The 26,171-nt window shown below is 43.7% G+C and overlaps 2 protein-coding genes across 2 annotated transcripts in view; one reads left to right on the top strand and one right to left on the bottom strand.

Moving 5' to 3' along the window:
- PDXDC1 (pyridoxal dependent decarboxylase domain containing 1) overlaps positions 1 to 7,461 on the top strand; it is a 57,160-nt gene extending 49,699 nt beyond the window's left edge. The window contains exons 20-23 of the mRNA XM_006136284.5: positions 2,533 to 2,625; positions 2,722 to 2,818; positions 4,209 to 4,307; positions 5,434 to 7,461. Coding sequence (XP_006136346.2) covers positions 2,533 to 2,625; positions 2,722 to 2,818; positions 4,209 to 4,307; positions 5,434 to 5,705 — 561 coding nt within the window. The 3' untranslated portion in view covers positions 5,706 to 7,461. The remainder of the gene's footprint in view (positions 1 to 2,532; positions 2,626 to 2,721; positions 2,819 to 4,208; positions 4,308 to 5,433) is intronic.
- A 5,025-nt stretch (positions 7,462 to 12,486) lies between these two features.
- On the bottom strand, positions 12,487 to 25,846 carry NTAN1 (N-terminal asparagine amidase). Its single transcript, XM_006136283.5, has 10 exons — positions 25,259 to 25,846; positions 23,345 to 23,447; positions 23,195 to 23,260; positions 22,247 to 22,355; positions 20,893 to 20,966; positions 19,433 to 19,486; positions 17,671 to 17,724; positions 16,380 to 16,477; positions 14,584 to 14,697; positions 12,487 to 14,403 (listed from the first exon to the last, which is right to left on the bottom strand). Exons 1-10 carry the CDS (start codon positions 25,706 to 25,708, stop codon positions 14,224 to 14,226), a joined length of 1,302 nt encoding a protein of 433 aa, XP_006136345.5. The 5' UTR covers positions 25,709 to 25,846; the 3' UTR covers positions 12,487 to 14,223.
- Between the last annotated feature and the right edge of the window lie 325 nt (positions 25,847 to 26,171).

Genomic DNA, 26,171 nt, shown 5'->3' with positions numbered 1-26,171 from the left:
ATTCAGTGGAATCATGGCAACACACCAGCTTGAGAATCTGTCACTTAACTTTTTCCCATTCATTTCAACTACAAAACTGCATTTACAATGTCTTTGTTGGTAGAAAAAACATTGGTGCTTACACAAGATTACCTGAGAAGCTTTGGTTACTCTGTCTAATATCTGGCCTATTGAAGTTGTTTTAACAAAGCCTTCAGTAAAAAGGAAAGCGGTGGTTATTTGAACAACACTGCATCCACCAGATAAATCCTTGTTCAACTCTACTCTGTTTGCTCCCCCTCCTGGGATGTGCTGATTACTTAGCCCTGCCTGTGGAACTAATGAGAGCTAGTGCACCCCTCCTGTTTGCCTGTTTCTGAACACTGAGGGTGAGACTATAATAGAGGCATTAGCACTCTAGCTCCTCAGTTCTTTCCAACTGCTGCAGAAGATGGATCAGGATCTGCATTTGGACTCTTCGCCTGAATCCCTTGCTTGAATGGTGCCCATTTAGCTCAGTGTTCAGGTGTAAACAGTTGGGCATTTTAAGAGTTCGAAATTTTTTTAAAAGGAAATACTATTAGCATCTGATAGTGAATATGAAGAGACCAGCTATTCAGAAGTGCATCTTTTGCCCTGCATTTGCTGCTCAAATGAGATGCCTCTCAGGGAAGCACACTGTCCACCAAGCTGTTCATTCTGAAGTGCTTTCACTCTGAGTAGGGGAAGAAGGGCAGAACAGACTGCAAATGTCCTGTTAGCTTGCTAGTGCTAAGCAGAGATTAGGCACTGTCCCAGTTTGTCTAATGAAGTAGACAGCTCTCATTGCTGGTGCACTGGATTCAGTTTTCAACTTCCTCAGTAATTGACCATGACAGTGGATTGCCTGTGGATCGACAAGCTCACCTTAGGTCAGGCCTAGGCAAAATACAGACTACAGGCTGCATCTGGCCTGCTAAGCCACCGGATCTGGCCCATGGACACTGTGGGGAGCCCCAGGCAGGCTCCCTACTTGCCTTGTCCCACCTACATGTTGTTCAGAAACAAATCTGCAGGGTGGTTTTTCTTTTAAAAACTGAAAGCCCAAAGGGAAGGGGGGAAGTTTTAGGAGATGCTCCTACCCCAGCACAATCCCATTGATTGGTTTCTGGCCAGAAACTGACCACTTGGAACTGCTTGTTTCAATAACAGGCAGCCACGAAGCACAAGCAGCTCCAGAGCATCTGGCTGCTGACTGTGTGGGGATGGGGCAGGCAGCAGTGTTCCCTCTAAACTGTGTTGCAGGACAGCTTAGAGGGAACACTGGCAGGCAGGGAGGCTGATTCAGGAACAGCTGCTTGCTAGTAAGTCTCATGGCCTGAGCCTGCTTCTGGCACCCCAGTTCCTCACTTCCCCAACCGTCTGCCCCCTACTCCAGCTCCTTACTCCACATACACAAATCCTCTGCACTTCTTCCGCCCCCCCCCCCCCCCCGTACCCATATCCCCTCCCAGATCCGGCACCCTGATCTCCAGTCCCAGATCACAGTACCTTCCTGCCCTAGCTCACAACCAAAATCCCTGCACCCCCTCTTGTACCTAATTCCCTGTCATGCTAGGTCACAACTGCCTCCTTCACCCAAACTCCCTCCCTTACCCTAAACTCCCTTCTGCACCCAGCCTCCATCCCAGACCCAACCCCTCCTCCATTAATGCCATGGAAGAGTGCAGTCCTAGACCACTTCACAAATTCTTGGAGTGGTCCCCCATCAAAAATTATTGCCCACTCCTGCCTTAGGTCAAATCTGAATGGGAGCAATAAGGACTCTGAAAAGGAAAGCTTCTTCAGATCCCCATATTACTGTGCCTTTGACCTGTATTAAACCTGAGAAAATTCAGCTCCTTTATCAGTTCTGATTCTATACCTTTGAACTGACATCTGTAGTACCTTCCCTCTCTGTGCATGGTTAGTTTGCTGTTCTCAGTTTGAAGCATATTTCAATCAGATCATTGTACCACAAGTATCTTTGCTTCCTAGTAGAAGAGAATTATTATCAAATCAGAGTCCTTCCCTTTAGCTGTTCTACTGCCCTGGGAGTTTTTACTAAGTGCCTTGGGGCAGTGGCAGCACATTGTGTGGAGACAAGAGAGCCACATGTACCTGTACTTGGATGTCTGGTAAATCAAAATGTGGAGTTAGGGGAGGGTGCGAAAGCGCTCCAACGGGCACTGCAGTCAAAAATTTCTACCAGCGCAGCTGCATTATTGACACGTTCATGAGTGTGAGTATCCAGAGGACATTCAGAAAACTCTGGCTGGAGGGGAGTAGCTTACATGTAAGCACGAGAAATTTATATTGTTGCAATTAAATGTGACATTCTGTTTTTAAGATCCATGTCAAAACCCTATTCTCAGTCTGCAGTTACCTATTTATAATATGAAATAAATGCATTAGTCAGCTGTTGACCTAATGTAGAAAAATGCACAAATGTCCCCATTTAAATTTTAATGTTTAATGTGAAAGACTAAAAATCCAGAGTAAGGGAGTCATGCATGCTGTTCCATTTTTAATTAGCTGCTGGAAAATATGACTGAAGTCGTTAGAAAGGGGATTCAGGAAGCGCAGGTTCAGCTGCAGAAAGCGAATGAAGAAAGACTTCTTGAAGAGGTGAGACTACCAAAACACTGCTATCTCCATTGCATAACTTAGTAACACTTACGTGGCTCAATCACTAGAATGATCTGTTGATGGCATGTTTTACAGGGGCTGCTAAGGCAGATTCCTGTAGTTGGCTCTGTGCTGAACTGGTTTTCTCCATTTCATGCCTCACCAAAAGGAAGAACATTTAACTTAACAGCAGGTAGGAATAAATACTTCTGCAGCAATCACTCGGAAAGGGACAGTCCTGTGTTTAAGCTCTCCTGCCAGTGGCCAATGACGGGGCTGGTGTTCAAAGCTGGTGGAGGGACAAAGCTGCAGCACGTAGGGCCAGGCTGCTCCCCCTGCTGATCCATCAGCACAGCCGCCACAGCATGTCAGATCTCAGCCAGCAGGGCCCTCTTCCAATCCCATTTCTGGACAGCGCAGCTGCTGCAAGCCGAGGTGGCTTGTGAATGTAGACAGGCACCAGACAGCGTCTGGTTTCATGTCACCTCTGCTACCCACCTCTCAGTCCTTTATATGCTCCCCTTCTTGCTGTCCTCTCCGTGCTTTGCCTCTTCATCCCCACTTACCTCCACTGCTGCTCCATACCCTCCCAGAGGGGCACATCCCATTCCTCATGCTGTGCAGAGAACCAGCTGATGATAGTCTAGGCAGCAGGCTTCTTCCTTCCCCATTGACTGAGGCTATGTCTACACTACACCGTTTTTCCGAGATACCTCTGGTGGAAAAACTCCTCCATGTCCAGGGAACGTGTCTGCTCTTCCACCAAAAAAAAAAAGCAGAAGAGCAGATGTGCTCCTTCAGAAGGTCTGTCTTTCTCCTTTCATGAGGAAGAAAGGCTCTTCCAAAAGAGGAGGCTTCTTCCTTCCCCATTGACTGAAGCTATGTCTACACTACAGGGTGTGGGGATCTGGTCATGAGGAGGGATGCTTACCAGGCTTCACACCCTCTTTCAGCAGGGAAAGCCTCCAGACAGTGCGTCACTGCGCTGCCATTCCCCCAGGGGGAGGGGGAGGGGCTGCTGGACCCGGCGCAAACCGGGACCGAGCAGTCCTGGATCGTGCCAGTTCAGGGCTACTGTGCCTCTGCATTTTAAATGTAGTAAGAGCCACCGGGCATGAGGCACTGCAGCACTGCACTGATCCAGAGCCAGGTCTCCTCAGTCTCAGCTCATGCTGGCTCCAGAAGCTACCCCCGCTGCAGCTCTATAGTTGATACAAATTGTTGACTACACAGTTAGCCAAATAACTGCTCATGAATATCCGTAACTGAAATTAAAGCATTTGCTGTATTTGACTGTTTCCCCCTTCATTATATTGGTAAGTACAGCTTCAGGAATGGGGCTTAGTCCCAGATTCTCAAAGGGAGTCAGGCATCCAAATATCTTTTGATCTGGGCTTTAATACTTGCTTCAGGACATGCAGGAAAGTGAGATATAGAGAGAGCAACAGACAAATATAAACTATGAACTTAACATGTAACTGGTTTTATTATTATTTAGCAGCATCAATATAATTCGGCTTTGTCTCTTGTGTGTTTCTCTCCCTTCCCTTCCCTCCCTTCCTCCCCTCCCCCCCCATTGGCAGGCTCTCTGGAGTCCACAGAACACACATATGTATCAAAAGCGCAGGGGACTGAGACCACTCCACCCCCCACTCCTACTCCTATTAAACAAAGACTTCCTGGTAAGTTTGCCCACGATTAATGGTAATAAATGTGCAGTTTGACACTCAAGAACATACTGCTTTGTTAAAAAGCAGTATAACAATGAGTTTTATTGCCTAATCAGAGTCTGAGTTTTGCTTTATCATTTCCATATACATTACTTTCCTGGCCATGTCAAACTAGAGCACTAATCTTGTTTGTAATTGTTCCGATTCTCCTGCTGATTTTAAATGATCAGTGCAGCAATCCAAAAGATCCAGAATGAAGCTAAACATTCCCTGGAGCACCATTCAGATTCAACTTTTCCCATCCCCATTGTGTTCTGAAGGGGATTGTGGAGGAGATCGTTATCCTTCTCACCTCTGATCACAGGGCTTTTTCCTCTGGAAAATAGTGTAGAATTGTACGTTCTATAGTTCCCCTTGACTAGGAGATGCATTGAGGGCTACTCACCTTGACAGATTAGCCAGAAAAACAAACCAACAGCTGCAAAATACCAAGGACAATGTGGTTCATTTATTTTGGCCATTGCGGTTTGTGGTGGGGGGGGGGGTTTGTTTTACTACACAAACATCATATCGCCTGGAAGCTGTGAAATCTTAGTATGAAATCAATCACACAACAAGATGATGATGTTAAATCGGTTCAGGAGAGGCAATTTTTTTTTCTTTTCTCCGTGTAAACGAGTTGGTTAACCAGGTGTAGACTGACAAAGCTATATTGACAATCTTGTCCTTTCATTGTGGTCACCTTTAGGTTTGAATTTAGTTTGGACTGTCAGCTTCTCCAGTTGATCATTAATCCATTTGGGACACAGTGACCCTTTTGAAATAATTTACCTACCCAAAAGAGTCTTATCTAGTATGTGACCCTCGGTTTGTTATTTTTACTGCAAGAACTGACAATTTTAGCTAACCAAACCTTAATGTAGCTATTGTTTACATAAGGAAAAACAACTACTAATGCAGATTATAGCAGTTACACATCTGTGTTTGTGAGTCTAAATTAACTTTAAATGGTGATGCAAAACTGCATCTGGAGCTTTTAAAATCAGAGGTCAGATTTAAAAAATGTGGCTTATTGTTTGTGTAGATTAATCTGTGCATTTACTGCCTCTTAATGCTTATTCATCAAATATTTCCACAGGTCAAAAGCTTTTCAAAAGGTCTTTAAGAAGCTCTGATGGATTTAGTGAGACCAGTTCAGTTAGTCATATTGATGACTTGGAAAAGATGGAGCAACGGTCCCATTCTGTGTCTACTGTACAAGAGCAAGGGACTGTGGAGACAGAGAAAGCAGAGCAGCAGAATGACCTAGCACAAGAAACAAATGAAGCAACTGAAGATCTGCAAAGTGACAAATCCCAGAAATTGGAAAATGACTGCACTAAAGTAGAGGAACAAGAAAATCTAAGATAAAATCCAGATTTTGCTAATTAAGACTTTGTATAATAATCACATTCCCTGTATGGCAGGGAAGTTTATGATGTATTCAAAATGTGAACAGTGCCACAAGTTTGTACAGTAACTACTACTGTAATTCACAATTAACAGGGATTTTGCACAAAAACAAAGCTTTTTCCCCTAGGGGATGTGAACTTGTTTTATTGTACACTTATTAGAACTGTTTTAATCCTATATACATTAATATCTCCAAAGATGCCTGATTTATTTTAATGGCTTATAAACAGTTGCCCAAAGGAATTTTTTTGGCAAAGTGGTGAGTTATTGTGTGAATCCAGGTGGCATTATAGTGCTTACTGAGTTCATCAGACATTTGAGTCAAGGTTAAGCATGCAGCTGGTGATATTTGTAAAGTGATCCTAATTTAAAAATATTCAATAAACCTGCCATTACTCATCTTTATATTTTAAATCAGCTTAATTTTTACAAAAAAAGCACAACAATCCAGGTAGTCATGCTGTCTGTGCTGCACTTCATCTCATTGCTTTTTTTAATCTCTTATGTTCATTAGAAATCCATTGCTTTTAACTAAAAGGGTCATCAAGCAGTTGTGATGCAATGAGTGACAGAGAGGTATCTGTGTGTATAATATGAAAATGTAAATACTACTTTGCCAATCATTTTTTCTTGCTGTTATATGAATTAGTCCACTCAGTTAAGCTTCTTAATCTTACAGGGCTTGCAAGCATTCACCCTTTTAGAAAGCAATAGTGCCTCTGCATGACTGTCATTTCTTGCCTCTATAACTGGCAAGAAGCTTTGATAACGATCCATCCTTGTTTACGGCTACACTCCCGCTATAACCAGCTCCTATGAATATGACTGGAATCTTTTTGGTTATGTATTTTTAGATACTTGTTAGTAAATCTTGAAAATTTTGTTGATGGTTTCTTTTAGTAATATTGTACATGCTTGACGAAATTATATGTTACATACACTACAGCACATAGTTCCATTATAATCTATTAGCTTGTGATATTAAAGTTTAATGTTCAGAAGCATTTTCTCCACTACATTACCTGCAAAAACTGACTTTACTGTGTATAAGCAAAACAAATGCACTAAAAAACTGGATCCAGCCCCACAATACTGGCTAGCTAACACTGTCACCAATATTCTCTTTATATTGAGGGCTCGACAAACTGCTGTTTCTACTCGCCTGTAGCGAGGAGATTTCAGCCGGTCGCTTCGTGCGCCCCATTCACTGACGCTACGCATGTGCGCGGTGCCGGTCTGGCCCATGCGCTCTGCAGGGCTGGCGAGTAGCTCTCGCCGCAGTTTCTCGAGCCCTGATAATTAGGATGTACATAAATTACTACCTTGTGTAGATCATCATGATGGCTCTAGTGGTAACAAGATTGGATAGCATTGTGATATTTTGTTAATGGATTTTTCATTTATTTTTATGTACAGTCAACTTTTCGCTTTTTATTCTTCGGGGCTGGGGAGCTGTAGTTAAAGTCTAAGCTTTTGTTTAGGTACTTCTCAGATAAGAGTGCAATTTTTAAGTACAAAAATAATTAAGCATACTAGTCTTCCTTATTAGTTTATTTGGTAATGAAGTGTGTTAACAGGGATATTTGTGGGGGGCAAAATTATCAAATTAATTTAATATTTTTATATTAAATTGCTAAACTAGTAGTTTTGTTGGACTAGAGCTACACACTTTAGCTATTACCTGAATGTTTCAATAAAAGATTCTTCAAATTATTACATGTGAAATTCTATTACATTTGAATTGGACTAAAATCTGTGCTGTAGTTTATGAAAACAGATGTTTGAACTATGAGGGTGGTTGTCCTAGGTACCACTTGAGAATGTAAGCCTCTATTACAATCTTTATTCATATATTACACACACTGCGTTTCAACTGTTATTCTTACTTCCTCGTCTCTCAAGGCTCAGACAAGTACAAGACTCTAGGAAAGTAGCCTGAGAATCAGCAGCACTATGGAAGAACAGAGCTGGGGAGGGCCCTGCCTGTTTAAAAGTTCCAGCCCATGCAAGGACAGGAGTTGCTTTTGAGTTGAGTGGAACAAAAGAGGAGCAAAGGGCAGGCTGATGGCTAGTGTTGTGTGGGATATTAAGGCCGTGTCTACACTACAAGAGTAGGTTGAATTTATTAAGGTCAATTTTTTTAGTGTCTAATCTTGTAAAATGGAAGGTGCCTGTCCCCACTGTATGCAGGAGTTTGTTGCACCCCGTAGGGTGGCTACTGTTGACTTTGACAATAGTGCTCTGTAGGTAGCTATGCCACAGTTACTGCTGTCCCTTTGCATTCTGGATTAGGCTCCCAGTGCCTGATGGGACAAAAATGGTGCAGCAGGTGGTTCATGGTGTCAGCATTCCATAAAGCACTCGATTTCTTTCTCCCTCTCGCTTGAAAGCAATGACAGACCATTTTTGTGCCTTTTTTTCCTCCTGGTTGTCATGCGGGTGCCATAGCAGAGCTAACATGGACCCTGTTCAGCTGCAAACTGCTACAGTAATCATTGCCAATACCTCGCACCTTATGCTGTAACATGTCCAGAGCTTAGCCAGGGCCTGCCAGAGAGAGGAAGAATGTGAGGAGGCTATGTACACAGACGTGAAAACCTTAAGTGGAGCAAACAGCAGACACTTGTGGCAGCTGCTCCTTTTGATAGTTCAGGTGCCATGAGACAAGCACAGCCTGCTGGGATCACATCGTTATGCAGCTCTGGGATGAGCAGTAGTGGCTGCAAAACTTTACACATGCGTAAAGCCACTTCCATGGCATTTTGTCAATTGGTTTCTTCTCCCCCCCCCCCCCCTCGAAGTGCAGCAAAAAGACAATGAGACTCACTCTGACAGTTGAAGTGAGTGGCAACAGCCTTGTGGAAGCTTACACCACCAGTTAACAGTGAGATGAGAATCAATTCAGAATGGGTAAGAGTACGGTAGGGTCTGCTGTGATCCAAGTAGCAGAGGTAATCCGTACCCTTCTGATCCAAAGGATAGTACTTTGGGAAACGTGGATACCTTGGTGGAGAGCTTTGCCCTAGTAATGTTCCCTAACTCTGATGGGGCAATAGACAGAACACACATCCCCATCTGGGCACCCAGCCACCTTTCCAAAGAATACATAAATAATACAGTGATAGAAATGTAGCCGTGTTAGTCTGGGGTAGTTGAAGCAAAATGCAGGACAATGTAGCACTTTAAAGACTAACAAGATGGTTTATTAGATGATGAGCTTTCGTGGGCCAGACCCACTTCCTCAGATCAAATAGTGGAAGAAAGTAGTCACAACCATATATACCAAAGGATACAATTAAAAAATGAACAAATATGAAAAGGACAAATCACATTGCAGAACAGAAGGGGGATGCGGGGAGGGGGGAGGGGGAGGAAGGAAGGTAAGTGTCTGTGAATTGATGATATTAAAGGTAGGGAGAGTGGGATGTTTGTGAGTTAATGGTATTACAGGTGATAATTGGGGAAACTGTCTTGGTAATGGGTGAGAAAGTTCAAAGTCTTGTTAAGTCCTTGTTGGCAAGTGTCGAATTTTAACATGAATGACAGTTCAGAGGATTCCCTTTCAAGTGCAGATGTAAAAGGTCTTTGTAGCAGAATGCAGGTGGCTAAGTCATTTAGAGAGTGTCCTTTCTGGTTAAAGTGGCAAGAAACTGTTTTCTCTTTGTGATCTTGTCTGATATCTGTTTTGTGGGCATTAATCCTTTGGCGAAGTGTCTGAGATGTTTGTCCAATGTACATAGCAGACGGACACTTTCGGCACATGATAGCATAGATTATATTTCTGGATGCACAGGAATATGTGTTCTTGATCTTATAACTCACTTGGTTAGGTCCAATGATGGTATCAGCAGAATGAATATGTGGACAAAGCTGGCAACGGGGTTTGTTGCAAGGGAAGGTACCAGGGTTGGTATTAGTGTGGTATGTCCTGTGGTGGTTGGTAAGAATCATCTTGAGGTTAGGTGGTTGTCTATAGGAGACTATGGGTCTGTCTCCCAGAGCCTCTTTGAGTATGGTATCCTGTTCCAATATAGGCTGTAGTTTATTGATAATGTGTTGGACAGGTTTAAGTTGGGGGTTGTAGGTGATGACAAGTGGTGTTCTATTGTTGGTTTTCTTGGGTCTGTCTTGAAGTAGATGGTTTCTAGGTATTTGTCTGGCTCTTTCAATTTGCTTTTTTATTTCTCTGGGTGGGTAGTTGAGATTTATAAATGCTTGGTAGAGATCCTGAAGCTTCTGGTCTCTGTCAGTGGGATTAGAGCAGATGCGGTTGTATCGAAGGGCTTGGCTATAGACGATGGATCGTGTGGTGTGTTCTGGATGGGAGCTGGATGCATGTAGGTAACTGTATGAGTCGGTGGGTTTTCTGTAGAGAGTGGTGTCTAATTTTCCATTGTTGATTTGTACGGTGGTGTCCAGGAAGTGGATCTCTCGTGTAGAATGGTCCAGGCTGAGGTTGATGGTGGGGTGTAGGTTGTTGAAATCTCTGTGGAATATCTCCAGTGTTTCTTGGCCATGCGTCCAGATCATAAAGATGTCATCGATGTACCGTAGGTAGAGGAGGGGTGAAAAGGGACAGGAGTTGAGGAAACGTTGTTCTAGGTCAGCCATAAAGATGTTAGCATACTGTGGGGCCAAATTTGAACTATCTCACCCATTACCAAGACAGTTTCCCCAATTATCACCTGTAATACCATTAACTCACAAACATCCCACTCTCCCTACCTTTAATATCATCAATTCACAGACACTTACCTTCCTTCCTCCCCCGCATCCCCCTTCTGTTCTGCAATGTGATTTGTCCTTTTCATATTTGTTCATTTTTTAATTGTATCCTTTGGTATATATGGTTGTGACTACTTTCTTCCACTATTTGATCTGAGGAAGTGGGTCTGGCCCACGAAAGCTCATCATCTAATAAACCATCTTGTTAGTCTTTAAAGTGCTACATTGTCCTGCATTTTGCTTAAATAATACAGGGTACTTCTCAGTGGTATTGCAGGAGCAGCTGGATCTCAAGGACCATTTCACCAACATCAAGCTGGATGGTCCAGAAAGGTGCATGAGTCATACATTCTTAGGAACTCTGATCACTTCAGAAAGATGCAAGCTGGAACTTTCTTCCCAGACCAGAAAATTACCATTACAGGCATTGAAATGCCAATAGTGAAGTTTGTAGACACAGCCTACCTCACTTGCATGGCTCATGGCCATACACAGGCAGCATGGACTGCAGTAAGGAACAGGTCACCTGCAAGCTGAGCAGGTGTAGAATGGTGGTAGAATGTGCTTTTGGCCATTTCAAGGGAATATTTCACATTTTAAGTAGGTTAGACCTCAGCAAAAACAACATTCCCATTGTGCAGCCTGCTGTGTCCTCCATAATATCTGTGGGAGGAGGATTTTATGCCAGGGTTGAAGCAGATCTAACTACTAATAATGAGAAACTAGACATCTGGGCAAGAAAGAGATCACATCAAGGGGGACAGTCAGACACTGTGAATGACCAGGCAGCATGCATGTTTCTCTTAACAAGGTGACCTCTATATTGTGTGCTGGACTGTAATGCCTCCCTCCCCTGCTCCAACTCAAGTAAAGACACTGTTGTTGACTTTGTCATTGGGATGTAGAATGACATAAGCCAAACACCAGATACTTAAGAGTACTTTAAACCACTCAATCAGCTTCATTTAGCATAGTCACTAAAATGGACTATTCTTTTCCCACTTTTTTTCCTCCTTTCCCTCCCCATCTCCTCTTCCTCTGCTAGCTATTTGGAACCTGGACCCCTTAAACTCCATTCATCTGAAGAAGTGGGTTGTGCCTACAAAAGCATGTGATACCATCTATATTTTTTGTTACCCTTTAAGGTGCTGCAGGCACTACGTTTTTTTTCCCCAATTACAGATCAACACAGCTACCCCTCTAAAACTTTTGAAAATGTAAGGTCAAATTTACTGTTATTCGTTGTGAAAAGCAGGAGGACTGAAATAGACTTAACCGTCCGTAAAGTTGATGAAACAGGCTTATAGGTAGGGACTCATTTAGAAAAATCGACCTAATGCACCTAAGTTCAACCTAAACTTACAGTGTAGTGTGAACCAAGCCAAAGGGAAGAGACTTTGAAACAGACCAAGCCAGAGGACCAAGTGACAAAAGAAGAAATCACTCAAGGGCTCAACCACAGGGCACTAAATGACAAGTGCTATGCCATACCACAAGCAGTGAATCCACCATTCTTTCTGGACATGGAACTATAGGCCTCATCCAGTCTCTCAATGATTTAGTGAAGTTGAGCTTGCCCTGACTGAGATGACTATGCCATGAAACACTTGGATATACAAAGAAAATTTAACAGCGTTCAACTGATGAAGGAAACTATATAATTAACCCAAAATCTATAACTTGCTGTATTTTGTGACCCTTTACCTATGGGGTTTAGTTCTGTTAAACAAGATTATCTACAACACTGAAAACTTATAGGGCTTTTAAAGCAAAAGATTTGCAATATAGTAAGTATCTAACCGTTCAAGTTGTAAAAGGAATTCATTATAGCTAATCAAAATACATTTACTTACTCTGAAAATGTAGCATTGTTTGATAAGTAAATTGTCAAGATTTCAAGGTGAAAGTACGTATGTAACCACAAAACAAAGGAGACAACAACCTCCTCCTTGCCCCACTCTGCCAAGTATTTTGGTGGTTTCTTAATATAAGAAGTATCCATATCAGACACAGGTAAGTTTTAAAGAGATGGGCTATTTTTATTTTAAATAACAATCTGAGTAGCAGAAATATTTCCATAAGTGGTTTCAAACTCCACCCAAAGTATGTGAAGTTACATCATTTCCTGTATTTTCTACAACCTAAACAATGTAACAGTGAGCATCTTTGCCTATTTTATCTTCATTGTCCAAGCTTCAGTAAGTAACAACCCAGTGATAGGGTGCATCAACCACACACTGAAGGTGACAGAGTTATACTGGCAGAGAGAGCCCAACTCCCACAGTCCTGCTGGGCATACTCCCACTGGAGACTGATTATAAAAGCCTCTGCAGCAGCTCAGTTAAGGCCGACTGCTGAAGAGGAAGGAGGTGCTGAGGGTGCTCCAGGGGAGGAAGTGCATCTGGAACAAGGAGCAGAAGCCAGGCTAACAGAGAAGCCATAAAATAAGAGCACACAGAGAAGCCATCTACCAGGTACTGGTAGGAAGTAGGGCAGGGAATTGCTCCCTGAGCACTCAGCATGTTGTGGCAGGATTCCCTGCTGAACAAGCAATGGACCATGCCACTGCCAACAAGGCGGGCCTGGATCCCCCTATCCACTCCTTACATACCCCCGTGTGGGGGCAGCTTCACCACTGCTGCAATGACTAAGGCCACAGAGTTGCAATGTTCTGAGTAGAGGGACTTCTGTATGGAGCTAGGTAGCAGGGCTGCAGTACCCTGACTAGAGGGCTTCTACCTGGACTAAGGCCACTGGGCCATATTCTCTCTGATATGGGGGCACATATGATGACTGGTCACTGGTCTGTAATACCCTGAATACAGGGACACATATATTGTCTGAGGCCATTGGGACATACTATAAACAGACTTGGTGGTTTGTGAGGTCACTCAACCCAGAGAAAAAAGTTGACCTGCCGTCCCCCTCGACAAACCCAAATGGTGAATAGCTGAGCTTGTTGCTGGGCATCTTACAAGTGAAACAAACATTAAAGTTTAGCGACTTCTCCAGTTTATTAGTAAATGAAGATTCTTTTTATTGTAGACATCTTTAGAACTGGAAAGCTGTAGTGAATCATACAATATTTCCAAACAGCAGTGGTAAAAAGCGTTGGCCTATTTAACAATTATGCTTTTTAGGTTCAGCTTGGCAATTATTCCTGCAGGGTTAATGATTATACCTTTCAGCACAGAAATGTTCCCAATCAACTAGAGAAAAATCTCATTTATAATCACCACACTTAGGAGTTTATTATTTATTTAAAAACAATGTTTGGGTGTTTAAAAAGAAATCATTCTTGAAAAACTCAATTAGCAATAAGATTGTAGACATGTTATACTTTAAATTAGAGCTTGCACTTAAGAGGACATTTAGTCCCAACTCTAAAAAGCACTCTTGAAAGGTCAAGTGAATAATAAATCGCTCTCCAGGTAGATTTTTGCCAAAGGCCTTAATAGACATCTAATTAGCATCAAAAGTAAAAGAGAGTGCAGAAACAATTTGTAAGGATGAACTGAAAACAAGAAAATACTGACTTTAGTAAACATTCACTCTCTTGTATAAGTGCAAACAAATGCACCTCTGCCAAAATATTCCTTTGAAAAGCATTTAACAAGGCTAATCTGATCTCAGGGACAGCAGGAGATTTGACCAACATGGACTTGGAACAATGTTCTTTGCAGCCAAATGGCCATACTTTTGGAGAGGCTACGCTTTCCCAAAGAGTGTGTGGTAAGAGCCTGCCTGAACATTAAATTGTTTCCAAACAGATTCTCTCCCACAAACCATCTTCACTCTTTTTGTAAAGTCGAGGTTTCCTGTTTGGAAACAGGGAGAGATCTGGAAATGGATGTTCTTTTAAAAACATCAGTGTGGATCGAATGTGGGAAACAAAGTGCGGTGGTTCAGCCAGAGGTGACGTGGAAAGATTCTGAAAAAGACAACAGCGTCACGAGCTATTTCTAACACGATGGATAAGAACACTGCAGGGCTACTGGGTGTCTAGTTTTAATTCACCCCCTTTTCAGTACTGCATAGAACAGCCTTTGGGACTAACAAAGCTAACAAGGCTGCATGCAGTTCCCCAACACAGTTCTGTAATGTCAGTTACCTGTAATATCTGTTTATCATCCTGCTCCAACCAGAAATCCACATGTGGAAAAGGCATCCAGAAGAAAGGTCCAATGTGGAGTTGCTCTGTCTTTGCATCATAAATATTAGTCATCTGCAATGGAGAACAGACTTTCATAGGGTTTCCCTACTGAAACTGAGCACAAGTGACCTGAACCCTCCATCACATTGAGCCAGCCACATGGGGAAGGGGAATGAGCTTAGAGCTGGCTCCACAGCTACTTCCCCCACCCTCTGAGATGCAGCATCTGTCCTAGGCCTACAGACTATTCTTCAGTGTCTCCCTGCTCCTGTCCTGTTTTGCCATCTACCTCCCCTCCATTGCTTGCCTGGTTTCAGCTCCCTCATCCACCCTGCTATGCAGGATCTCCACCCTTGCTGCTACACACTCAACTCTTCCGCCCAACTCTGGCCTGGATCAACCCAATGATCAGACAAAATAGCTGCTTTGCACTTACCCATCCAAGGTTTGCCACTTGAGGTCTTGAACCCCAAATTCTGGCACAAAAGGCTATTTGACCCTTTTGTGTATTTCTATTGCTTCCAGGCCATAATACTGGGAACAGTACAGCATGTTCCCCTCTTATGGGCTAATAGACATGGGTCAAGATCCTGCAAATACTTCCTCCTGTGTGTTTTTCTTACTGGAGTCCTCATCCTTCGGGTGAAAGCAATGTCTTTAATGTAGTACACCTGCTTCTGAAGAGATCATCTGGACCAAAGAGCGCTGGGGTCAATTCCCAACTCTGCCACAGGCTTCCTATGTGACTTGAGCAGGTCATTTAGTCTCAATTCCAGGTCTGTAAAACTGGATTAACACCAGTACCCTTCTCTCACTCTTCATCTGCCAGGGACTGACTGTTGAGCATCCAGCACAACGGTACTCTGATCTCAGCTGAGGCCTCCCAGAGCTACTGTAATACAAATAATGAGCTGTGGCTTTGTTTCCAAATAGAATACTTGTCACCATTTTCCTTCAGATAGCAGCAGCTGATGTAGTACAGCTGGTAAATCCAATGTTCATACATTACTCCTCTTCTTATACCCCTGTTCTCCAAGTGGAGCATAGGTCATCTACAAGTCTCCTCCACTTCACTCTGTCTTGAGACAAAACTTCTAGCTGATTCTACGAGTACCCCAGTTGTTGTCCTTCAATCTCAGTAGATCTTCTCCACATTGTCTGAGGTCTTCCTCTTTTGTGTTTTCCTTGAAGATTCCATGTGAGAGCTTGACTGACTATGCTGGATGATGGTTTTCTGAGTCTGGGGCCTAGCCATCCCCACTTTCTTCTCTTGATTTGAGCATCAAGTGGTTCTTGTCCTGCTCTTTTCCAAAGCTCCTCATTTGTGACAGACTTGCCATTTGATGTGAAGGATGTACCTCAGGCATCTGTTTATGAACGTCTGTAGGTTGTGACTTGAAGACTTTTTAGTATGCCAGGTCTCGCATCCATACAAGAGTACACTCTTCACATGTGTGTTGAAGATTCGCAGTTTCATCTTTGCAGATATTATTTGTGAACTCCATACGGGACAGTCTTAAATGCAGCTGTTGCTTTCCCTATCCTAGCATTGATATCCTTGTCTTTTCCTCTGTCTCTGCCCATAATACTTCATTACTCATCACACAACCATAAACTGGCAGTATTAGATCATAATTACAGTAATTTCTCCTTAAAGGGTAATTATTTGTTTCTTACACTGTCAAAATATTAGGAGTATTTCTCTCAAGAATTGTTTCCTCACCACCAAAATATATATATTTGTTTTCACTCACTGTTGCTCCTGTTAATATACAGGCTGAACGCAAATCCTCATCTGGTCCCCTATCTGGAAAAGTTGCATGGAAAATCTCTGCTGTTTTAACATTCACAGCTGGGGGAAAAAAATGTTTAAATAAAAGGACAGTTAACCAGTTAGGGCATGTCTACATTAGGAAATTATTTCAAAATAACTTATTTCAAAATAACTCCTGAAATAACAACATTGAAATAGCGTGTGCATACTACAGAGAAGCCTCAAAATTAGTCTGAGGCAGGCTCTTTTAACGTGGCTGTGCTACCTCGACTTAGAGCACCAGGAAACATTGGGAAGTAATTATTTCCTCCCCCCTTCCCCTGCTTCCCCACCCGAACAGAGCATTCTGAAACAGCAGCACTCTTTGGCTCAATAAAAATGAATTTCAGAGTCTGTCAGACACTGCTCTCAGACTATGACAGAGAAACATCTGGTAAGTTTCACTTTCTGGTTCACGTCTATTTTCACAGTGCTATTTGGTTGGGTTTCTAACAGTCTAGAGGAAAGTTTAAAGAAATATGGTCAATTTGAGGACAGAATTAGTCCCAAAACGTTGCTCCTACAGTGGTATAAAGATTACTGAAACTGAAAGCAGAGGAAAAATCAAGAGAAGAGTACAAAGTCCACAAAACACATCAAAAAAGAAGGTTGGACTCCAAACAGACAAGACAGAGGAATGAGCAGTCTAATTCACTGTAGGTCAACAGTTCAGCTGAAAGGCATAAAATAACCCTTCAGGCTCTATGATCTCAGTAAAAGAGAAAAAAAAAACCAAACACACACACACACACACACACACACACACACACACGCTCCTAAGATGACCTTTTCCAAATGTATTTCCCTAGCAAGAGTACATCTTCAGCATCTAGTAAAGCCAGTCTCTTAGTGACATGACGCTGTCCTACCAAAGTTAGCGTCAGAGCTACACTCGTCTGTGCACCATGATATTGTGTATCTCCTACATCGGGGTGGGGAACCTTTTTTGGGACAGGCGCTGCTGATCCACAGAAAAATCAGTTGGGAGCAGGGGTTGCAGCAGGAATGGGGGGGGGGTGGAGGGGACAGGAGCACCAGCATAAGCTCCCCAATGCTGGGGGAGGCCCTAAGCCTCGGGGACAAGACCCAGGCAACCCAGCGATGCATACAAACCCCCAGGCCTTAGGTTCCCCACCCCTGTCCTACATTAATCTTGGCTGGCAAATGTGTTACCTTTACAAGTCTGAACAGCAACCAGCGTAAGACAGTACGCAAAGATGCGCTGTACTCACCTATTCCATAAATGATTGGGAAATGATTATCCTTTTCCTCTCTGTCATTTAATTCTGTTTCAAAAAGAACAAATGGGTCAAATAAACATGCTAACAATGGCTGGGCTATTTCCAAGCAGCATTAGTTTAAGTCATGGACGTACATAGGTCTTACCAAACAGCCCCCAAACAAACAAAACCAAACAGTGGGACGTGCAACAAAGCCGCCGCCAGGGAACTGAAGACTTAGCTTATAACCAGTGTCCCTTCTATGCTACATGGCAGCGCAAATGCACACGGGATTCATCAGCCCTGCCCAGTCAGCGGCTCAGACTCAAGGAGCGGGCTGATTAATCACCTGTGAAGCTGAACTGCCCTGCAGCTTAGAGGGAACACTGCTTATAACCTTGTTTAACCCACAAGAAATGAGTATTCATTTATGCTTTTCTGCCAATTATCCTGGTATACAGGACAAATTCAGACCCCGCCCGGGCAGTTCCATCTCAGAAGAATGGCAACTGCTTATGCCAGATCTGGATTAACTCTCTTCCTTGGTGGACATTTTCCACAGCACAGAACCAGATTGTGAAAAATCACCACAACACAGAACTCATTCCCATCCTGCCAGATCTGGGACTGAAACAGCTGCTCAGGACTAAAATGCATTGGCAAGGGCAGATGGGAAAAGTCTAAGTCATCTGTCCACACCAGAACTGGCTCAGATCAAGGCTATTCGCACCTCAGTTTCACATAGAATAGATTTATAAACAAAAAACCCACACTGCTGTAATGATGCCATGTTTCAAAGGTTTAAGCTACAGCCAGGGTGACAATACAACTCTTGTTCTCACGGATATTTTTTATGTATCCTCATTTTCAGACTTGAATTGGCTATGATGGAGGGAAAAGGAAAATAAAAGAACAGTAATTTAGGGGAATGTGTTCTCTAGAGTCATTCACTTCACTCATCTGGCTGCTGCAATACTGACTAAACAAACATATTAAATGCAGGAGGCAGGTCTAGTGTTGTCAACTGATCCTAGAGAGGTTTAATAGATTTCCTTCGCAATCACTTATCAGGGACCCCACAGAAACACAAACTTCTTCAGTCTGAGTGCTCTATGGACCACATGGGTGAAGCATGTCAGCCATTTCCACAGGCCCTATTAGCAACTGCAAGTTGTGATAGCACCCGGGAAGAGAAGTTCTAACCTAGCCATTGCCCTACCCGCTGTGGTAAATCACTACTTCCAGAATTCCGACTACAGCAGGGGTGGGCAAATACCAGCCTGCAGGCCTCGTCCTGTTCCCCAAGGTTAGCCCCTGGTGGTACAGCACCACTATATTTACCTGCACTTCCACAGGTACAGGTGACTGCAGCTCCCGTTGGTCACAGATTCCATTTCCAGCCAATGGGACCTGCAGAAAGTGGTGTCCCAGTCAGCACTACTTCCTGCATCTCCCATTGGCTGGGAATGGCGATCCACAGCCAACAGGAGCTACAATTGCCCATATCTGTAGAAGCATAGGTATATATAGCAGTGAGAGCCCACCAGTGGCTAACCCTGGCAAGCCACTGCTGTTTTATTGTCCACTCCAATCCAACTAACATGAGAGATCAGGATGGGACAGCAAAAACACTGTAGGAACTAAGCCCTCTTGTGCCTTGGGCTCACAGACTGACGTACATTACACACCAGATGTTTCTCGTAAAATGAAGAGCCTCACATTTTTCAAAGACTAAACACATTTTTACAAGAGGGGAAAACATGAAAACTCTTACCTGTCACACAGAAAGTCACTAAATGGACATCATCTTGCAGGAGATCAAATGCTCCTACAGCAACCACAGAAGCAGAAAGGTATAAAACTGATTCATGTCAAAGCACGCGCTGCACTTAAATTATGGGGTATATCAATGCTAAGCACTGCAGATTAGATGTGAGACTCATTACCATCAGGCTCCACTCCAGAACCCATCCCACCCCCTCCCTACAGAGGTCCTTTTATCCTGTCTTCCTAATACGGGAGCCAGCTCCATTCCTGGGACAGCCTGTGTTGGCTGTCCGGCCACTCCCAGGGTGGGTGGGGGAGGGGCGGGATTTGAACCCACCACCCTGGAGAGCCCGCTCTACCTCCCTACCTTCAGAGGATCCCTTATCCTGCTTTCCCAATGCAGGAAGTCCCACTCTGCTATTCTTGATACAGATAATGGACCAGTGTGCAATTTCCAGATGTCTCATAAAATAAAGAACAAGGTAATGAAAGAGAAACTTACTCACCATGATATGAGGAGTCTTGTGGCACCTTAGAGATTAGCAGACTTATGCATTCCTGGGTAAAACCCACTTCATATGATGAAATGGGTTTTACCCAGGAAAGCGTATTCCCTAATAAATGTCAGGATGCGTCTACACTGCACCCAAACTCGAAATAAGATACTCAATTTGCGCTACACAAATTGCATATCTTATTTCAATTCTATTTCAGAATAGGTTATTTTGAAATTTGGCGCATCTACACAGCACGTTATTTTGAAATTTGACATTATTTCAGCTTAGGGGTGCTGAAATACCACACCCGTTATTTTGAAAAATATTTCAAAATAATAGGTGGCTTGTGTAAACGCAGGGTGACTATTTTGGGATACCTCCGGTATTCTGAAATAGATGTATCCTTAGTCTCTAAGGTGCCACAGGACTCTTCATTGTTTTTGCAAATACAGACTAACAGGGCTACCACTCAGACTATATAACAGTAATTTACACAACTGGTCGTTGACAAGGGCAGAAAGATGTTAACAAGAGCCTTGTGCTATCAATATTTTACTCCTTTTACAAGCATTCGGTTATTAAGGTAGGTGTGGTATTGGGATCTCTGGGCTAGTTGTTACAAATTTAGCATGGTACATTTCATTAGTAAGACCTATTTTATATGTGGGTAAATAAGAAGAGAGAAGAGATTTGCCCAAGATCATACAGAATGTTAGTGGCAGTATTCCTCAGTACCCCCTCTTTAACAGATAGATCAGGAACAAATTACTATTAAAAAGTCTCTCTTTACATGTGGCAAAAATCTCACAGCATCACCCCCATGTATGCACTTCAAATTTCCAAATGGAAAAAAATTCAAATGCAAAAGTTTTTCTACTGTATAACTGAGGATTGAGATTACACATACTCAGACCAAATCCAGCCAGAATTCTAGTTTTTGGACATGAGAACGGAAAAAATGTGAACTTACTAAGAAGCTGATTAGTAAGTTTTTGTGATAACTGCCTATCATCTTTGAAACCTCCAACTAGATGAACTTCCAGCCTAACAAATAGAGATGGAATAACAGGAAACAGCAATTAAAAAGGCATCCTAAAGTGAATAGCTTTTCAATACAATCCCCAGTCCCCACTGTACAGTGATCATTTATTACAGTCACATGTGCCAACTGATTGTGTATTATCTCATGACCTAATGTGAGTAACTCCTTTGTTCTGGACACTATAGCCAAGTGACTATCAAATGAGCAGCACAGACTAAGGACTTGAATCAGAGAGGCACTGAACATGTGCAGCTACCATTGAACTTGATAGGATTTTTAGGTACTCAACTCCTATTGGTCCTGCCTTGGGCAAGCGGCTGGACTTGATGACCCCCTGAAGTCTCTTTCAGCTCTATGATCCTTGCAGGACCGGATCTTAAAATTACAAAACTTCTCAACAAAGATGAATTAAATGTGCTGCAATGATTCTCTTGGAACTCACTCACACCTTAATATAGGAGTGTGAGATATGTATGTTAAAATTATAACTCCTCTTTCACTCTGTATGTCTGTTCTCTGTGGCCAAGCTTTTTAAAACTGACATGTGATTTTCAAGTATCCAATTTCAGATACCATTAAGGGATCCAATTCTCAAAGTTCTGAGTATCCCCCAGCTGAAAATCAGGCCTCTTTAGGTATTTCAAGTAAGATTTTCAAAAGCTACAACTTGCTTGGAAGTCTTCAAACACGGTGTATTCAGTATTGTATCTGCCAGTTTTGCCTCGCCAAGTCAAAAAGGGGAAACACAAGCAAAAGGAATTGAGCTGAATTCTTTTCTGACTCCCAGAATAGCTAGAATTGATAATAAATTTGATTCAGAATCTTTAATTGTTTTATGTGCAAGCCAGAAACTCCCAGACTAATTCAGATTCCAGGATGAGTTTACAGGATCAACAGGTTTTTTTAAAGCAAAAATCCATTTACGAAGCACATTGACAGAAGTCACTGACACACAAACATAGAAACTCACAGTGGCACTTTCACAGAGCAACTATATGAAAAACCACACTTTAAATTAAATCACTGCCTAGAGAACTACAAAAAATAACAAATGCAAACTTTGACGGTGCCTAGTAAAACAAACAATGAAAGCTACTCGTCCTGTAACAATGCCAATAGGCAAAATGAAAAATCATTGCAAAAACAGCACCTTATTGAGATCTATTTTACTAGCCTGGCTCAGCAGACACCAAACTAGAATTCAGAATTTCCCACCTTACATACAACAGTGACCCTTGTGAAATACCATACACAAGACATGATATAGATGAGATGAGCTGACCTTCCACATTCTGTGTCATCAGAGAGAGATTTTACTGCATTCATAATCAGCGACACCTCAGCTTGGGTGTCTGATCCATCACAGTGTGTCAAGCAGGTAGCCCCACTCCCTGAAAGGCGAGGAAGAAAAAAAATCATTTAGCTGATCACCAGGGCTGCATTAAGGGGGGCGCCAACCTATGGAGGGCACCTGTAAGACGCTTAGAGCTGCCATCAGGCGCCGTGCACCCGGGGACCATGCAGTGCCCCTTAGAGCTGCAATCAGGTGCTGCACGCCCGATTGCAGCTGTAAGATGCGCAGCGTGCCGGGGGGTGGGGCTGCGCATGTGCCGTGTGTCTGGGGGTGCAGCCGCGCATGCATCACACACGCCCGCTGCCCGGGGCACAAGAATGGCTAGAGCCGGCCCTGCTGATCATAGCACCAGGCAACAACAAAAACTGTGTCATTCTGTAAAGCATGTTATACAAACAGATACACCACACCCAGATTTCACAGGAAGAGAAACTGACACCAAAAGGAACTGAGTGACTTGTCTGATATCACTCTCCTGATTCCCAATATCCTGCTGAAGCCACTAGTTCTCCTGTGCTGTCTCCATAAGAACAAGGGACTGGGTTGTCTGCTCTAAGGCCTTGTCTATTCTAAAAACGTGATGATTACCAGGTAACAATTAACCATTATCCAGGAGCAGCCCCACGCTTCTGGGGACGTGTGTGTGGAGGAGTCGAAAGCAGCAGTGGGGACAGGGGACTTGCTGGGCTAGAGCACATGGCCAGATGCATGGGGTCAGAAGCAGCAGTGGGGCCCAGCATGGGGTCGGAAGCAGCTGAGCTAGAGCAGCCCCTGCCTGCTACGTAGGGGCCCCTCCAGCTTGTCACAGTATAACATTATTACAGAGCCATTATTCGAGAACCATACATCTAATAGCCTAGGTTTCCTTTATGTTACCTGTGTGTCTGAGCACCACCAAGTGGCAGGTCGTTGCATCATCAGACCCAAGAATGGAAACAGAAGCTGTTTTAAAGAAGAAAAATACAGTAAGAGCTTTGCCATCATGCCTGTTGCTTCAATAGCTAACAGTATTGCATCCCCACGTACCATCTTTAGGGGTGGTCACTGCAAACTCTCTTTGCTGGATGTATAAAAGTCCTTTGGGTCCCACTATTTGAGCAGGTTGGCCTCTTAGAACTCTTGCTTTCTCCTGTAAATAAATGGCACACAGACTAAAATGGCTAAAAAGAGCAGGTACCACAAGTACAATGGGCACTGACCAGTGTTCCCTATAAGGTGAGAGCTTGGGCAGCCACACAGGAGCATTTCAAATGCTGCCTAGCTGATTAGCAGAGCACCCACAGCCATCATTATGTTTTTCTACTGGTGGTGCACCTCTGCATACACCTTGGTGCACAAAACAAAATGTATTCAATACAGAGATGGAAAAAATTAGAGGGAACACTGGCACTGTCCCAGCCAGGACTATGAAAAACAAAGTGAGCCAGGTGGCAGTTCAGGGAAGACTGAGTGCTGAGGTAGACCATAAATACTTATATTTCATGGTATTCTACACCTTCAGTAAGCAAAAGAGAGGCCAAAGATTTGGAACATGGGATGGATATCAGCAGAACAAGTGTGACTAGTTTCCACAACAGTCAAGTATACAATCGTGAGTTTTGGAAGAAGGCTATAAAAGTAATTGACGCCAAAGAGGGATGTGACAAGAAAGAAGAAGAATGTTTTACATCTTTGAAGCTCTTTTCCAAACATTAATCAGTTAATTGTCAGATCACCCCAAACACAAAGACACTGACACCTCCACTTTAAAAATGGAGACAAAAGGACTTGAGCAAGGCCACATAATTATCAAGGGCTGAAGTTAGCAGTTTCTGGCTCCTATCTCTCTGTGTTCGGTCTAGTACTATGATTACACCAGTTAAATTTAATATTTACTAGCTTCCCTATAGATATCATCTTGGATGCTTTTAAGATAAATTCACAAAGGATAATTTTTGAAGGCTTGACTGAACCTTACACACATACACCAAATAGCATGATACATGAATAGTCCTGCTAAAGTCAAAAGTACTCTTTGTGGGGGAAGGTCCTGTTCAGGATGGGTAAGGTAATCACAGTCCAGAGCAAAAATATCAGAATATATGAACAAAATAATCTACATGATTATCTGTACGTTGTTTTTGATTAGTTCATTCACTATAAATCTCTATTATATTAATACTAGAGAATTACTATACATAAGCCTCCTATTTGGAGAATAAGCAAGAGTCTATTGTACCAGAAGCCCTGGATTAATCAAATGGCTCTGGGTCTCCATATTAGTAGCTGTCTGAAGTAGGAGCACAAAAAGTACCTTCCCCTCCCCGCTTAACTGGTAAGAAATTGCTCGTGCTGGTTTAAACGCTGTAGAGGACTAAATGGTATTTGTTCATCTGTCTTCCACAAAGTATTATGTAACCTTCCTTTCTGTAAACCAAAGTGTTACTGTTAGTGGGTACTCTGTTTCCTGAAGCAGAACATACACACACACACATCATTCAACACTGATTTACTTTAATATTCAAATCACAAACTTGAGTCTGTTTTATTCTAGCAATGTCTAAGACTAGCTATACATAACCAGCTTTGGGAGCTGCAGGGGCTCAGTACCTGAAATAATCTAGCCAGACACTTACTAATTTTGTTAACTGGGCTTAATGATTCGACAGGACTTTTCCATTTCTAGTGGCTACAATAACGATAGCATTCCCTAGTGCTGGAAGAGGAGAAGGTAAACCTGGGCCTTTTTGTTTGTTTCTTGATAATGCAGGAGGACCCCCACGTCAGAGCACCCTGACCCAGGGCTTCTGGGCTGCCAAGACCACTGGGAAGCGCCCCGCCCCTCCTAGCCTGCAGGTCATTGGTGAAGGGGGCGCCCAGTCCGCACACTGCTCCGCCCCTCCCCGAGCCGGCACGAACCGACCCCTCCTCGGCAGACTTGCTGGCGGGGCCCGCCCCTACCTCCAGGTGCGGGTAGCTGTGGATCACGTCCCCCGCAGGCCGGGCCAGGTCGATCCGCTCCCCATTAACCAGCAACGGCATCCTTGGGAAGCGCCCGCCCCTGGGCTGCAGGACGAGAGCAGCCCGCTGGGAGGGAAGGCTGCGCTGTGCTGGTATCGCAAGGGTTTCTGGGAGATGTAGTCCGATGGAGAAACCCGGCTGAGAGGAACTCAGCGGCAGCCGCGCGCGTGCCTGATGCACAAGCCTGCGAACCCGGCTGCAGCTAAGGGCGGGGAAGACACTGGCGCACGTAAGACCACGTGACCCCGCGAGCAGCATCCTCGCTTCTCGTAAAGCGAAACGTGCAACCCCAGCAGAGCGAGGAACGTTGTGGGGCAGCGCTAGGGCCGCCGCAGAGCTCGCAGCTGCCACCTCCGGCACAGGCCCCACCGCGCTCCAGCAGGGCTGCATGGAACATGGAACTAATAGAAACTGCGGGGGGTTAGGCCAGCGGAGTATAAGAATCGATCTTGGACTCCACCCATGACGGGGGCTTTGGTTTGCTCACGCAGAATCCCGTTATTCACCCAAGCAGGGCACAGATACTCAGCAGACCCAACTTTCTACAGGCCAGTAAAAACGTAAGTTGCCAGCTGGTTTAACAAAAAATACCGACACCCCCGTGCCCCCCCCCCAAAAAAAAACCCCACCAGGGAAAACATTCTGTTGAAGGAGGGGGGGAACCAAAGTTGTTGAGCACCCCCCCAAAAAAAAACCCCAAAAGTTATAAATAAATAAACAAACAAAACAGCATGGCCCCTTTAAGTGCATGCAGAGTCTAAATAGGGCTCGGAAGAGGAGCGGTTGAGCAGTAAGACCCAGGGAAGGCGTTGCTTTCCCCTTGCTCAGGTCTTGAGGCTTTTTGCAGGTGGCC

Source organism: Pelodiscus sinensis, chromosome 15 (assembly GCF_052426305.1).
Source record: "Pelodiscus sinensis isolate ZL-2025 chromosome 15, ASM5242630v1, whole genome shotgun sequence".
In the NCBI taxonomy this organism is placed as follows: Eukaryota; Metazoa; Chordata; order Testudines; family Trionychidae; genus Pelodiscus; species Pelodiscus sinensis.
This window is presented reverse-complemented; position numbering and strand designations above follow the sequence as displayed.